General features: G+C 45.8%; 1 protein-coding gene across 1 annotated transcript in view; it reads right to left on the bottom strand.

Annotated features, from left to right (window-relative positions):
* Window positions 1-16930, bottom strand: part of IL1RAPL2 (interleukin 1 receptor accessory protein like 2) — a 545193-nt gene that overhangs the window by 3664 nt on the left and 524599 nt on the right. The window contains exon 9 of the mRNA XM_056859577.1: window positions 13225-13395. Coding sequence (XP_056715555.1) covers window positions 13225-13395 — 171 coding nt within the window. The remainder of the gene's footprint in view (window positions 1-13224; window positions 13396-16930) is intronic.

Raw genomic sequence — 16930 nt, 5'->3', positions numbered from 1 at the left:
TCAAACTGGCTAGACAGTCTCCTCCCCCTTCACCCGTACCCCCTGACAGAGAGGAGGACTAGGAGAAGTCCTGCTCTACTTACTTCTTTCAACTCTCCTTCCATTGGAAGATAGGGGCACCAGTTGGAAGAAGAGCCTGCAGAAGAAAGAGCACATTGTAGGGGTGTTCCGGGTGGAACTCATCCCACATGCAGCTTGGTTGTGCAGATTGACAAAAGTGGGATCGTGGCCAGCTGCATGCAGCCACTATGTATCTATATGATCATTTTGTAAATTATTGGCATAGAAGACTAATAATTGGTACAGCATCCTCTTGACTCATAAGGCCAGTGAATAAAATACAAAAATGCATGTTGTGTTTTGCAATTATCACCAACAAAAGGAAATGGGGAACTGGAGAAATTGGGTAAAATGCTAAATAAATTATTCCACTGAGTTTGGGGGTTGCTTCTGGAACAAATTCATTTTTCTGCTGTCCCTGAATTAGAAGTAGATGGGCATGAATTCTTTCTGCTTTGCATTCTGGATACCAGAAGGCAAATGGGTACAGTAAAAACCACTGTGTGGCTTCATCAATTTGCCGGGCAAATTGCCTGTGCAGATTTACCAGCAACTGGCTTTCATTTCCTCCCCAGAGAACCAGCTTGGACAGAGAGCCACATTTAATGTCCAACAATATAAAAGATTCATAGCAAATTATAATGCCCACATCCTTACCCACTCAATGTCCCCTTTTGGAAAGGTTGGCCAACAGTGCAGAAGCAGTGTTAAATAGAAACATAGGTGCAGAAAACAATTTAGGTGGGGAAACACGGATCAATCACACATATTGCCCAGTGCCAATGGAGCTTCAGCTCCAATCATGTACATGCATTTTCATTAGACACCCTGCTAAAAAATTTTTTAAAGCCATGACTCCCATTTTCTTCCTCTGTGATGCTGGTAGAGCTCAAGGGCCATACTTGTTGCCTATATATATGCTCATTACTTCTAAATTCCTGGAGATCTGAAGACATTTACAGCATTCTATCGGCTTCTACTGTATTAGAAGTAGGTTCAGTCCAGGACATCGAGGGATGGAAGAGGGAAGTTGTTCCTGCACCACGATCCAGTGGGTTCTTGCAGATGGAGGATAGGTCCATCAATGGCTACTAGCCATGGTGAGTATTAAGGGAACCTCCATAGCCAGCAAAGCTCTGTATACTAGTGCTAGCAAACAACATTTGGCAAGACCTTGGCATCTATGTCTTCTCTGTTGGCCACTGTGTGAAACAGTATGCTGGACTAGATGGAACACTGGTGTGATCCGACATGGCTCTTCTTATGTTGCAGTGCACACATATTCATGTCAATAGAGCTTGCTCCTCTACTGAAGTGAATAGAGAAGTTGTGTATGTGAAGCTGTGGAAGGGGGACAAGGTAGAAATTTACACAGAAAAAATCACTCCCACTGATGTATCCTATAAAAGGGGGTAAGTGCAGTTAGGCCTGCTCTGCAGCTATCAAGCCCAAGTGGATCAAAGTGGACAGCTTATATCTTATGGGCCAAGCCCCAAAGTGAATAAACTCTTAAGTAAAGAGTTATCACAAGAATTATCCTACCCACATCCCATTATCAGTGAAAGTGGGATCGTGCCTGTGGTCTACACCTCTAACCACCTCACATTCTGAAAGTGTGCAAAGAGCCCTTTGTGCAAAAATCTCTATGCACAAATGGAAACTCTGCAAAAGAAAGGCTCCCTAACCGCAGGTACACAACCCACATGTATGGTGTTGTATAGCAATAGGGCTCTGTTCATGCCTTCCTCTGTCCAAGGAGGTTAGGATGGGACTTGCCACCATGATCCTCCTACTTCCCCTGTGCTTTCAGTGTATGCATGTAGAAGGTATGAACAAGGCTTTCATGAGCTTTCTGAACAAGGCTGGCACTTGGCAGGGTTTCTAAAGAACTCTATAGACAGGTGAAAATTTTAAGATGTGCACAGATGTGCCATCCTAATTTTACATATTGGCATATTGAAGGAGTCAGGCATGGCGCTGGGGGAAGGAGCGCCTGGGGCGGGAGAGGGGGTGTGCCATGCACACATGCGCATGCGTGCTGGAGCCAGGCGCTGGTGGCCCTGGGGGCAGAGAGAAATGTGCCAGGCGGGGCACACAGTGGCTGCCCCTGCAGACAGAAAGCGAGGGAGAGCAGTGGCCAGCAGGAGCTAAGGGCGGGTGGCGCACACATCAGCTGGGCCACGGGCAGGCAGCTACGCCCATGCCACAGTGCAGCAGCATTTCTTCTCCCCATGTCTGTGCTCCCCATGCCCATGCTGGCGCCCTCCCTCTCCTTGCACCCAGGGCAAGTGCCCCTGCCAGACCCAAGATCCAGCCCTGGAAGGAGTAGATGGGGTACTAGAATAACCAGTAAGTGAAGGGAATGACCAACAAGGTTTTTCTGGGACTAAAAGGCTTCTTGGAGATGTTTTGCAGAAAGAGAAACAATTTAAGCCATGTACAGATTTATGACGGCGCTCTAAAACTGTGGCACAGGGTGCTGTATACATTTATTGCTTATTGTGAGTCCTCGTGTGTGCTACTTCCTAATGCAGGTCTCAAAACAACCAGTGATTGAGCTGTGAACCTATTTTGTATTGCTCATATACATGTCAGAAGAAGAAGGAGAAGGAGAAGAAGAAGAAGAGTTGATTTTTATATGCTGGCTTTCTCTACCACTTAAGGGAGAATCAAACCAGCTTACAATCACTTTCCCTTCCCCTCCCCACAACAGACACCCTGCGAGGTAGGTGGGGCTGAGAGTGCTCGAAGAGAGCTGTGACTAGCCCCAGGTCACCCAGCTGGCTTCATGTGGAGGAGTGGGGAAACAAATCCAGTTCACCAGATCAGCCTCCTCCGCTCGTGTGGAGGAGTGGGGAATCAAATTCGGTCCTCTGCTGCTCCAAACCACTGCTCTTAACCACTACACCACGCTGATGATTAGTTATGTTAAGTCATATATTTTCAGTTATGCAGCCAGGGTTTCTTATACTGTCTCTTTAGTGATCTCTTATTCTGAATTTCATGCCATTTGGCTCTTTAATTAGAAAAGGTTGCGGACTGCTGGGGGGAAGGGAAGGCAGGGAAAGGTCAGTCTCTGTGAGTAGAAAACCAGTGAGATCCAGCCTGTTACATTTAACAATTGATTACTCTACAGTAATACAATTATCTGAATCATTTGTATTCTTAGCTACTAAAAGCATGGGGTGAGAAGCAGCCAGGTTTTTTTTGGTGGGGGGAGGGCAGAAACACACAATATCCTGATACAAAATACATTTTGCTGGATCTTGTAGAGAAGCAAAAAGGGAAAAGGGAATATCATTTATGGTGGCAGCTGTGCATTGCTTGGAATGTGTAATCCTTTCCCCAAGGGTGGAGTCAAACAACCACAGCCACCAGGTTGACGTGGCTGTACAGGCATCACTGTGCCAAAAAACGCATTGCATATTGAGTGTAATACGACTTGGCAGGGTGGGGTAGATTTGTCCCCACAGAACAGGTCTCGCCAGCAGAGGCGGATCTACTGTGAAGCTAATGAAGCTTAAGCTTCAGGGCCCCTAATCCCAGAGGGGCCCCCTGAAGCAACTTTTTTTAATGAGTAAATTTCTCAACAAAATCGATGGAGTTTTTTAGCGATAGAATCATAAGCCAATGGGTTGAAGTACTTAATACTGACTTTAGGATATGCTCTAATACCCATTTCATATGGCCTGAAAATGTCCCTGTAATTGGTCAAATTTCAAAATTTTCTCAGGGGCTTGCAGCACTCGAACCCCCAGCTGTAAGGGCTCACTGAGCTCACCAGAATCTATTCATAGCCTACATTTTGGCAGCTGGATCCTCAAATCTTTTGTTGATGCACGGCTTAATAGTTCTATAGTTTTATTCCATCACTGCATGGCCCATTTTCAAGGACTCTACCCCACCACTCTGTTCTCCACCATTTGGGCCTCAAGGTCCTTGCAAGGGCAGCAAGGAGCTTTGGACCTTGCTAGATGCTGCCCTGTTGTTGCTGGTTACGAAGAGGCCCCCATAACAGTTCAAGCCTCAGGGCCCCAAAAATGTAGGTCCGCCATTGCTCGCCAGTAGCAAATGACCTCACGTTTGACGAACTTTTGAAATATTTTCGTTTCCCCTCCCAAAGCCTGTAATGTGGCAAGCTGGACACTGTGTGGAGCTGTTCACAAGAGTGGCTCAACCCACAAGGGGAAAAAAACCCCACTCAATTTGTATTATTTCACTTTGCAAAAATACCCCTTAAAAACAGGGAAGATTCAAACAAGCACGCTACGATTTGGAGGCATGTTATAAAACTGGAGATAGCCATATTCCGTATTCTTGGACAACAACCAATCCAGGGGCCTGAAAGATATGGGCTAAAAGCACGGTCGCTTTAGCCTCCTTTATTCCCTGTTTCAGCCAGGATTCAGCCAGGATCGAATGCACATTCGGCGAAAACGCATGCGTTCGATCCTGGCTGAATCCTGGCTGAAACAGGGAATGTGTGTGTGTAAAGTGCCTTCAAATCGCAGCCGACTTATGGTGACCACTTTTGGGGTTTTCACGGCAAGAGACTAACAGAGGTGGTTTGCCAGTGCCTTCCTCTGCACACACAGCAACCCCGGTATTCCTTGGTGATCTCCCATCCAAACACTAACCAGGGCTGACCCTGCTTAGCTTCTGAGATCTGACGAGATCAGGCTAGCCTGGGCCATCCAGGTCAGGGCGAAACAGGGAATAAAGGAGGCTAAAGCGACCATGTGTTTTCGCCCTATGTTGCTTTATGCACAAATCCCCTTTGCAGGTGTTCAGGAAGATTATAAGCAATAAAGATAAGGCCAAGGCCAATGGTGCAAAATAGGTAAAAAGATTTTTTTATTACTCAGAATAAAAATTCCCTACGCTTTTCACCCCAGGGGCTTCTTCAGGGGAATCTGTGGTTATTGTAGTAGTTCTTATGAGCATAAATTCTGTATTGTATGCTCATAAGGATACTGCAATAGCTACAGATTCCCCTGAAGAAACCTCTAGGGCAAAACGAGTAGGGAATTTTTACTCTGAGTAATAAAAAATCTTTTTACCTATTTTGCACCATTGGCATTGGACTTATTTTTATTTCTTGTTACTGGTATGGCCCTTTTATTTCTTTTTACAGGAAAATTATAAGAAATGTGGTACCATCTAGCAGGAAGGGCTTTGCAGTTATGGAATGCATAGACATCACTGGGCTATGACAAATACACAGACTCCCCAAAGAAAGACATTCCCAAGTTGAAAGGTGGAATAGCTCTTGCATCTTTTAAATTCAGATCTTTTGCAATCAAATGACTTCTCCTAAGGAGACCTAACCAGACATGAAAGAGGCAGCCACATTTGTTCAATTACACTGTATGTCTCATTCACAAATAAACTGTGCCCCCGCCCCCAACTAGGCAAGATGCTGGAAGATCCATGTGTTTTATAGCTATATAGCAACCATAGGGGTATACCCAGTATGGACTGGGTCTGTGGTGTGTTTGGGGGTATTAACCTCCCAAGTAATTTTCAAAGTCTCAAAGATCTGATATTTGCCCTGCTGGGAGAAACATACAGAATGCATGTGTATGACCTATTTCCCCCCACTGGCAGACAGCTAGTCCAGAGGCCCATCTTATGTCAAGAAAATGATGCAGGGGGGAAAAGTTAAATCCTTTCCTTCTGTGCCCTGCTGTGGCCTTGATCTCTCTTTGTCCCTGTGGCTGCTGTTTTGCAATATAAAATGTCCTGCAGATTTGACCATATATTGTCTTTCATTCATGGGAGTTTTCCCTGGGGTTTGAGGCTCTCTTAACCCACACCTTTCTGTTCTAAAACCTTAAAATGCTATGCATGCTGTTGTTTGTCCTGGAGAAAGTCCTGGGGTTTCCGGAGTACTGCAGAATCACCAGCAGAAATCTGGAAGCGTCTGAGTCCCTGCCCCTTGAAAACGTTGCTTTGTAATTGGCTGTAGTGCTTACTGTGAGAAAAACGTCAACCTCCCCCCAGCTCCCCTCTCCAGTGTTTTGGCTTATGCATGGAAATGGGGACGATTTGACCCCGGCTGATCTCAGGGGAGATTGAAGAATTGCGTTACAACAGGCTCAGGAAGACCCAGACGTTGTGCGGGCTGGGCGCGAGGTCATCTCTAAGGGACAGAAAACTCACGCATAAACCAAGTCAGACCAGTGGCAAAAGTAAGTCAAAGTGCCCATGCATAAAAGACCTATGTGGGCTCCATTTTAACACCAAAAGGGAGATGCCACGAATGTAGCAGAAAGTGCCCTAGTTGGCTTCACTAAGTCCCAGGCACTTTTCTCAGAGCTTCAAGTTCCAATACTGGAAGTAGTGAGAGCAGCAACAAAGTACTAGAGGAGACAGAGCATGGGCTAGTAAGAAGCATGGACTGGCCCTTTAACTTTCCAGGAAAGTTCCCAGTGGGGCCACTGCCCTGGAGGATGACTACTTGTGGCCTGGAGGAAGGTGAGTCAAGTGACCCCTGCAGTACTTCTCACCTTGGACCTGGACCACAGCAGCAATGGCAACAGGTTACGTGTCATGGGGCAGCCTGCTGAGGCTTCCTAGATGAAGAAGACCATGAAGCAGCAGGCAGTGGAAAAGAGGAACAGCAGCGAGCTGAGCAGGCACAGACGGATGAATGTCCCCCGTGCTTACAACCACCCAGGGCAGGGGACTCTCTTTTGTCCAACAACAGCCCTCCACAGCCACCGGAGGAGCGGTGCCAAAGGTGCAGAACATTCCTACTCGAGCATAGAAGGAGTGCTAGGTTACAAGCACTATGAAGAGCACTGCTGGCTGACAGCAATGACAATAATGAGCCCCCTCCAGCACAGAGTGCTGAATCAGGGGAACCAACAACAGCTAGTTCCTCTTAGGCTTATTTAAGCACATGCTGACATCCAGGCTGACATGGGAACAATTTGTTACCACTGTCCTGTATTTTCTTGGTCCTCTGATCATTCCTGAGACTCTTGTGGCCTTTATGTTGGAATGGACTTTGACATGGCATTTGGACTTTGCTTTTGATACTGCCACTTGGGATCCAGACCTAGAACAGCTCAGTATTGACCCTCAGACTGCTATCTGGCTGCGCTACCTGCTTCAGGTCCTCAGGTCTGCTGGCATTCAGGACATTAAGGCTCAGCTTGATCCAAGGATATCTTAATCCACCTGTGAGTAGTAAAGGGAGAGGGGAGGTCAGTTTCCCTTACCTGCACAATACAAGAATTTATCTCTTCATCCTGATTGCTTTATACTTGAACTGGGCAGACTTATAATCAAATGTGGCTGGCCCCAAACACGTCTATGTTGTCCCCAGATAAAACTGTTGGCAAACTTTTGATTACGTTTTGGTTTGAGAGCCAGCGTTGTGTAGTGGTTAAGAGCGGTGGTTTGGAGCGGTGGAATCTGATCTCGAGAACCAGGTTTGATTCCCCACTCCTCCACATGAGCGGCGGAGGCTAATCTGGTGAACTGGATTTGTTTCCCCACTCCCATCCATGAAGCCAGCAGAGTGACCATGGGCTAGTCACACACTGTCAGCCACGCCTACCTCACAGGGTATCTGTTGTGGGGAGGGGAAGGGAAGGTGATTGTAAGCTGATTTGAATCTCCCTTAAGAGAAAAACCAACTCTTTTTCTTTAAATTTGGTAAGGCCAGATTCTTTCCACTGGCTGCCAGTAGGCCCTCCGCTGAGTTCAGGATGTCACATTATGATCTAACACGGCAAGATTCTGTGTTCTGTGACTGCAGCTATATGGGGGCATTAGACACCCATGCTGTTTCCTCCAATGGACTAATCCATATGAGCAGAAAAGATAATGACCAAATACTGAGACAGCCTAGGTGTTAAAGGTTTCACCCAGTGTGCCTTTTCCTAAGGCTAGGAAATCCTTTTGTACTGCAGCTGAAACTGACAGTATATTCAGATTGCTGCTCTTCTTAATGCCACGCATTCATACCCAAGGGGACTAGGTGGAACGGACGCCCTGGTATCTTGTCACCCAGGCCAACCCCACAAGCGATCAGAAAGCAGCAGGAGAAAGCCTTCGTTGGCTGATGAGGCCAGACCTCAAGCCACCATCTGACAAGTCTGACCTTTCTTCTCCAAGAAAGAATCAAGGCACAGGTCAGCAAGAGGGCCATGCCTTTTTGAACACAGCACGCGCCATGACGATGCTTTAAAAATAGGCAGCCTGAAGAAAGCGCTGTTGCACCTGCCTTTTTTGGTGTCATCATCTGAATGGGCAAGTTTTATGTTTTTTTTTTAAATAAAAGGTCGGTGTAATCATCCAACAAAATCCCAGTGTGGGTTTTCAAAAAAAAAAAAAGAGAGATAATGTATAAAACTTCCTGAAGTTTACCAAGCCCAGGTGGGGATATGGGCCCCCAGCTTCCTGAAAAGATGCAGGCAGCCCATTCAGTGGGTCTCAGATGAGTCTCACATGCACATATGGATGTGTGACTGGGTCTGTGTCAGCCACGCATACAAAAGCCGCCCGGGGATTGCAGTTTCCAGCTCTGAGATCCCAGGGGCACTGTTACTTCACCATCCTGGATGCTCACAAGTAATCGAGGCCTCACAGAGAGGTGTCCTGAGAGGCTTCCCCATCTCTGTGGCTAGGTGGGAAGGGAAGGAGTGGTTGGCTGCAGCAACATGATGACATCCATGGAAGCTCGTTGAAAAGAAGGCTCGAACTTCAGCAGAGTTTGGGCTCAGCTCACAAGGAACCCGAGAAGGAGGTGCTCTTAAATTATGATTTGCTCCATCAGTAGTAAATAGGGTTGCCAACTCCAGGCTGGGAATCATAGAATCATAGAGTTGGAAGGGACCACCAGGGTCATCTAGTCCAACCCCCTGCACAATGCAGGAAATTAACAACTACCTCCCCCCCCACATCCCCAGTGAACCCAACCCTCCCCCTGTCATGCGGGATCCCACAATCAAAGCACCCCCCGACAGATGGCCATCTAGCCTCTGCTTAAAGACCTCCAAAGACTAGGACTCCACCACCCTCCGAGGCAGCACATTCCACCATTGAACAGCCTTCACCATCAGAAAGTTCTTCCTAATGTTTAGGTGGAATCGCTTTTCTATTAGTTTAAATCCATTACTCCGTGTCCTAGTCTCTGGAGCAACAGAGAACAAGCTAGTTCCCTCATCTCCCAGAGATTTGGGGGTGGAGCCTGGGGAGTCTAGGGACCTCAATGCCATACAGTCTACCCTCCAAAGCATCTGTTTTCTCCAGGGGAACTGACTTCTGTAGTCTGGAGATAATTCTGGGGGATCTCCAGGTCCTACCTGGAGGCTGGCATCCCTAGTAGTAACAATACCAAAACAAAATTCAAGAGAAACAAGCAACCGAATACAATTTAACTTCTAAGCCTTCTTAAGAAGCCAGTTTGCATTGTGTATTATTGCGTTTCTCTGGAGCCTTGTGATGACTTGCTTCTAGCCTACGCGGGTGGGAACCTTGGAGAAGCAAAGAGTGTAACAGAAAGCGAGTGTGTAGGCCTAAGTCCATGCTACTGATATGTTCATAGATTCTGCCCTAAACCCCCACTGCCCATGCCATTAACAATATAAGAACTGTCTTGCTGGGACAGACCAAAGATCTATCTAGTCCAGCATCTTGTTTCTGTGCTGGCCAGCCTGACACCTCCAGAAAGCTCACAAAGAGGGCATGAAGGTAACAGCCAGCCACTGTTTGTTTTCAGCACCAGGTGTTCAGAGATACACTACCTAAGAACATGGAGGTTCTAGTTAGCTATTGTGTACAAGAGCCATTGATAGACCTGCTCTCCATTCATTTGTCCAATCTCATGCTGATGACACACACACACAGTCAACTACTTGCACATCAGGGGCAACCATTATGCAAGGAAGATTCAGTTCCCCAAAAGATTTCCGGCAACTTTTTAACTGCAAACTCAAGGAATTAAAAGAAAAGAAAAAAGAATTCATCACATTTCAAATGCACATTTTGCATTGTCATAATGAGGTGGTGATTATGCATTTCCTTCCATTCTGGGCAAAAAGAATCAGACCCTTTTCAAAATATTGATTTTGTGTGTTTGTGGTGAGGAAAGAAAGAGTATCCTAGTGAATGCTCAGCAATGAGAAATGACAACCTCAGGTAACATATAAATTTCTGACGATGGTTAATGACTTTCTGAAATGACGGTGATGAGTGTTTTCCGGAGAGTCTGAATGATAGGTGGACAAAAAAAGAAAAGAAAAAAAGAAAATGCCGTCCCGTCTTCCAAGGCACCTGGTAAGAAGCTGATTCATTTAAACCATTTGTTCTCCTCATCAATATTTTTTTGTAACTTAAAGACACTGATTCCACTTTCTCCTTTCAAGACTTTAAACTAAGCCCAGAGAACAGCAGCTGTACATGAAATGCAGAATTTGTTCTCCTCACAGCTTCTTCTGGCACACAGTTATATCTTAAATGCGTTAAGTGTCTGTAATAGTGGAGTGAGACATCAAGTAGGAAGATTAAAGGCACGCTTGCTGTCTGATTCCAGGATTGTGTTCTTGTGTAAGACATAAGACCATCTTTAACAACAGGGGTGGGCCAGTTTTCCTGTATTTTCAGCATTTGGCTATATCAGCTTGAACATCCACGACATGATTTAGCCATCTGTGGCCTAGTTGAGTCCCCACAGGAAAAAAAGAAAGGGTAAAAGTTTTCTAAATACCTAAAAATGAATAAATGAACCAATAATGTGACTCCATATAAAGGGAATTCCTGACAAGCTTCCTAACAATTCTCACTCTGTTCTCCAACCATTAGTCACGATGAGGCAGCAGGAGAGCATTCCCCTCAGGGCTCTATAACAAAGGCTGACATCGACTTGTAGTAAAAGCTTCACAGTTCATAGAATCATAGTTGTGAGGCAGGTGTTCTGGGATTCAGGCCATTGGTTCCAGCAGGGGAAGAGGAGGTGTGGTGGGGAACAAATGAACTTCTGAAAGATCCTCTCCAGAGTCACAGAGTCTTTCGCCTTCTCAGAGCAGGCATTAGATGCTGGAGTTCCATGAATGGAACTCTACATGTGTGATTTGGCTCTTAAAAATAACTGCTTGGGATGCGTGATTTCAGAAGGGCTTTGAGGGAAGGAGACTGTTAACTCTTTCCTCCATGCCACAAATTCTTCACTGGTTGGCTTTTTTTTTTTTCTGATCAGGATTTACAGTAGCTGCAGCTGAGGCATTTCCAACTGTGTAAAGAGTAGGGTTGCCAACTGCCAAGTAGTAGCAGGAGATCTTCTAATTCAACTGATCTCCAGCCGATAGCGATCAGATCATCTGGAGAAAAATAGCCACTTTGGCAATTGAACTCTATGGCATTGAAGTCTCTCCCCTCCCCAAACCCCGCCCTCTTCAGGCTCCACCCCCAAAATCTCCCACCGGTTGCGAAGAAGGACCTGGCAACCCTAGTAAAGAGTAATGGAGGAAAAGGGTTTATCCCCCCCTCCGCCATGGCCTTAATATATATCCTTGGCACCAAATGTGGCTTCTAAAAAACAAATTACATGTCTGGGGTGCCAATCACACAGTGTAATGTGCTGTTTGGCCCTAATATGATAAAACAGCTATGACATACAGATAGTGTCTGGCGGCCTTCTTGTTTTGTTCTTGACAAGTGAAACCTACACACCACACCTACAGCTGGATAAAGTCATTTTTTGCAGACCACAGTCTGGACTACAGCCTGCGAGTCCATCACTCTGGTTTTAACAAAAATGAGTTTGTAGCATTTTTGAAGCCCTTTCTGCCCTAGGCTTTGATAATCACATATACAACAGTGTGAACTTGAACCATGAAATAACATGATAATATTTCTGTTCCCTTTATTCCTGAAATTGGTGTATTTGCATCTGTAGAAAAGGAATAAAGATAAATTGTTTTCTGCACTTTTGGTCAGTTAATTGCAATGGTTTGGAGCCAAAAGCATGTCTTTCCTGGTCATCAGGGTTAATTTAATTCTGGGACAGTGCAAACAGCATGAAAATAAGATAATCTGGTAAAGTTCAGGGAAGAGTGGCACAGAAAACAGTGAACAGTTACTCTGGAATGATAACAGATTTGTACTAGGGATTTGTACTATTTATTCTTCATTGTATTACAGTTTCTCTCTTAAACCCAGTGCAGATATAATGGTTTGCACTATTATAACCACATTCTCTCATAATCAGAATTCAGTAAAACCACCTCAAATCCTGGCTCCAAACTCTAGTTAAGAGGGAAGCCTGCTCATGTCAAAGCCCATGCAGTGCTTGCTCTTGAGTAAATGAAAGGGGGAATTTGGGAGAGGGAAGAGAACACATGACCCCATGGTATGCTAGCTTGATCTCAACCATACAGCAGGCTTTATTTATTGCTTGGTCTCCCTATGGTAATATGCCTATGGAAAATATAATGGGGTGGATCCTATGATTTCCTTCTGCTAAGACTTGGTAGAAGGGGGTCAGAGGAAGACAAGGGCACTGTAGGGTCCAATCCAACAGAAGGATATTTCAGTGTAATAAACCAAATAAAGAATAGGAGCTATAATACGAAATATTCCTTTTTTAATTAGCTCTTTTCAGACATTAAGTCCATGCATACCAGGAGCCTGGCAATCATATATATTGGGAGTGTGTGCTACCCACAGTGCTCCCAATATGTGAGGTCACCATGTTGTCTGAACAGAGGCAACACATGTCGTTTCCATGAGCATGTGTGAACCAGAACTCTGGGAAATCCAGTGGTCAGTTTGCGTATACCAAAGCTATTCGTGCATGCAAAATACCCTTGTGCATGCAAAATACAACATGGAGACTGGGCATAATAAAGGGGTCTATGCACCACTGCCAGGCTTCCAGTATGCATAGATGGAACATCTGAAAAGTGCTAAAGAAATGCACGTTTTCACACCATTCCAGTGAAAACAAGACTGTCCTTCTCTGCATCCCCACCCCTCACAACAACCTCTCAAAAATTCAGCATTCTAGTTTTGGTTTACAGCTTTGCTCAGTTCCTTTCTTGTTGGTCCTTCCACACCGTAATCAGAATGGAAATGAAAACTTCAGAAGCAGGCTGTCCCTACTTAGAAGCACCAGATAGGTGAGATCAAGCCCTGAGTTGATTGATAACTTACTTCCAGTGGGGATCAGGTCCCTGTCCGGAATAAAGAGTTTGTATCCATAATGTTTCTCCAAAACATCTGGCAAGATTTGAAGTGCAAACTGGTCCTCTTCACTGTTGTCACAATCTAATGCATCTGGATCCACTTTGGTGTAAGAAAGATAAGCATCATATTCTTTGTTGTCTGTAAATGAAGCCACAAGCGTTAAAAATAAAAAAATAAAACCTAAGCATTGTTTTGATATTTTCCAGAAGAACAATTATTGTTGCAACAGAACAACAATCCTATGCAGAGGAGCAAAATATGGTGAAAATTAACAAGTGGAAGAGAAAGCAGAATTGCTTGCCCCGCTTTTGATTCCAGGTGTTGATCACATGCATCTTTTGCACAGTATCTCTGCATGCATTGTGCAGAAAACCTGATAATAGGGTTGCCAACCTCTACATAGCAGCTGGAGATCTCCTGCTATTACAACTGATTTCCAGCCAATAATAGGCAATCATCTAAGTCAGAAAGGGTGATGCGGATAATCCGCAAATTTGTGCTGACCTGCTTGGAAGCCAACATTACATTTCGGGCCAAGCATGTGGCGGGGGTATAGAATGACTTAGCTGATGCTTTATCCCGCCTTCAGGAGGAGAGATTCCGCAGGCTGGCCCAGGGGGTGAACCAGTACCCGGATCCCTTCCCGGAGGAGCTCTGGACCATTGGAGACAAACTATAATGGAGGGCGTGTTACGGTCTGTAGCCCCGACCACGCTCAGGTCATATACCTCAGCTGCTTCGGCATTTGAGTCATTCGTCAAAGGGGCTAGTGGGTCGCCCACCTGGCCAGCATCCGAGGAGTGGGTGCTGAGGTACCTGGCCAGCCTGAGGGAATGGGGGGTGGCACCCAGAACAATGAACTGTCACATGGCTGCCATCTCTTTTTTTAGTAAGACCCGTGGGCACCCTGATCTGTGTGCTTCGGTGCTGGCCAAGTTGGTGGTCAAGGGCTGGCGGTGCAGCTCCCCGCCCCAACCAGACCACCGCAGGCCTATTACGCCTCGCCTGCTCTTCAAGATTATCAAGGCGCTCCACCGCATTTGCCAGTCGCGTTACGAGGCAACCTTCTTTGCAGTGGCATTTGTGGTGGCCTTCTTTGGGGCTTTCAGGGTGGGGGAGCTGGTGGCCGGATCGCGGGGGGATGTGTCCGGGCGGGCATTGGCCGCCTCCGATGTGCAGTTTGTGGAAGAGGAGGTGCTGCTCCACGTCCGGCAGTCAAAAACAGATCAGGTGGGCCGAGGGGAGGTGGGCCGGCTGGGCGCTGCGCAGACTGGGGTGCTGTGCCCAGTGCGCGCACTATCGGCCTTCGTGGCAGTGTGGCCGAACGGGGATGGGCCTCTGCTGGTGCATGAGAATGGGGCCCCGCTGACCAGATACCAGTTTGCCGCCCTGTTGCGGTTGGCCTTGGTCAACGTTGGGCTCCCCCCGGGGAGATTCAGCCCACACTTCTTTAGGATCGGTGCGGCTACGACAGCGGACAGGGCGGGGCTTCCAGCGCCAGCGATAATGGCGATTGGAAGATGGCGCTCTGGGACCTACAAGGTGTACATCAGGCCTTAGGGTGGGGGCAGTGCTAACTGTGTTTTAAGTTGCAGCTGTTATGCTGGCCAATCAATGCCCCCTTGAAGTGTGGATATGTGGCCCAGCATCGTCCACTGGACTGGGAAGTACGCTGACGCCTCGGGCTTGGGCCGGCATTTGGGCTTGGAGGGCACCATCTGTGTGTCATGGCTGAGTCGTCACGGCATGAGATGGGGAGAGTTGGTCCCCTTGGTTCGGAAGAAAGCGGCGGCGGGAAGAAAGCAGCGGCGGGCGTGGGGTGGGGACAAGAGTGCTTTGCTGCTGCATTTTTAATGACTTTAAATGGCAGCCGTGAGGTTGTCATCACATCTTGTTTGGTCCTCACAAAGCGTATTAAACTGCATAAACAAATGATTTCATTGCCCAAATTAATGCATTATTACTTAGTATATGTGACTGAATGGTTAATGTGTATGTGTAAACACACACACATTATATATATATATATATATATATATATATATATATATATATATATATATATATATATATATATATATATATATATATATATATATATATATATATATAAAATGCATTTATAACACATTCAATGCATCGACATCAACTTTTATGTCATTTCCTAGAATGTGAATTTGTCGGGGGGTGGGGGAAACAAAGCTGTAATAGGTTGCTCTCCTGGCATTTGCAAGATTCCATTATTTACAGAAAATGAAAAATCAAATGGTTAATGTAGTGAGGACAAAAATATAGAATGCTTATGAAGCACCACTTTTCAATGAGCAACAACAACCCAGGGAGAAAAATCATTAAAAGCACGTTTAAAACAATCAATCCCTCTCCCCAAAGGGAGGCTAAATAGCCGATCAGACCCTGGCTTGTTCATTTATGTTCTCCAAATTATGGTAATTTCCCTAATTTTCATCAAATAGATCTGGTTGTGACTTATAGGGGCGAGTCAGCCAAGAAGCGGGCATTTATTTTCTCCGCTACAGAATTGATTTTCTTCTTGTTGAAGAAAACAAGGTGTTCCAGGGAGCTGTTACTGGCTCTGGAAGACGATGGCATATTTCAATATGAGAGCAAGGAGATATGATGGATGGTACAAAGCTGGGTCACTGCACAGTTCAGTTAGCAGAAGGAAATCAGCTTTTTAACCCCCAAGGAGTCTGTGCTTCTTGATCCTTCCTGAGAGCAACCGAGTGCTGCATATCAACTGGATGATGGGCATTGCACATGGACACCAGCCATAGAAGAATAAAAGCAGAGACGTCTTTTCTTGTCACCCAATGGGTACCACATTCAAGAAGGGAAGTGGCAACCATTGAATTTCAAAGATAAATGCACTCAAATGGTGCATCATTGCTCATGTTTCCACACAAATCCCCATGTTCAATGGTCTTTTTTAGCCTGGGCATGGCAGCTAAGTAGGTCTTCAGCTCAGCTTCACTTAGGGTTTATCTGCAAACAACCATTGTTTGCACCCAACTTTGGTTTGCCACATCCATCTCTCAAGTTCAGGTTGCCCCTTTTGCCAAGCCTGAACTCTCCCTAGAAGCCAAAATGACCAAACTGAGGCTATCGTATTGGGTCACATTATGAGAAGACAAGAGTCACTGGAAAAGGCAATAACGCTGGGGAAAGCGAAAGGCAGCAGGAAAAAGAAGAAGACACAACATGAGACAGATTGTCTCTATAAAGGAAGCCATGGCCCCCAGTCAGCAAAACTTGAGTAAGGCTGCTAATGATAGGACGTTTTGGAGGTCGTTAATTTATAGGGTCACCATGGATGGGTCAGAAGCAACTTCATGCCACTTAACACGCACCTCGATTAAATGTCACTTACGTCACAGCGACCTTGCTCACAATTCTGTTATAAGAACTCAGGAAAGTTGATCTAGGTATTTTGGAAATAATTTTTGGATATTTTTTTAAAGAATCCACAGGGATGATCTCTAGGGTTGCCACCTCCAGGTTGGGAAATACCTGGAGACTTTTGGGGCACAACCTGAGAAGGATGGGGTTTGGGAGGGGAGGGACTTCAGTGCCATAGAGTCCAATTGCCAAAGTGGCCCTTTTCTCCAGGTGAACTGATTTCAGTTGTAATAGCAGGAGATCTCCAGCTACTACC

The sequence above is a fragment of the Euleptes europaea genome, chromosome 13 (assembly GCF_029931775.1).
Source record: "Euleptes europaea isolate rEulEur1 chromosome 13, rEulEur1.hap1, whole genome shotgun sequence".
Lineage (NCBI taxonomy): Eukaryota > Metazoa > Chordata > Lepidosauria > Squamata > Sphaerodactylidae > Euleptes > Euleptes europaea.
This window is presented reverse-complemented; position numbering and strand designations above follow the sequence as displayed.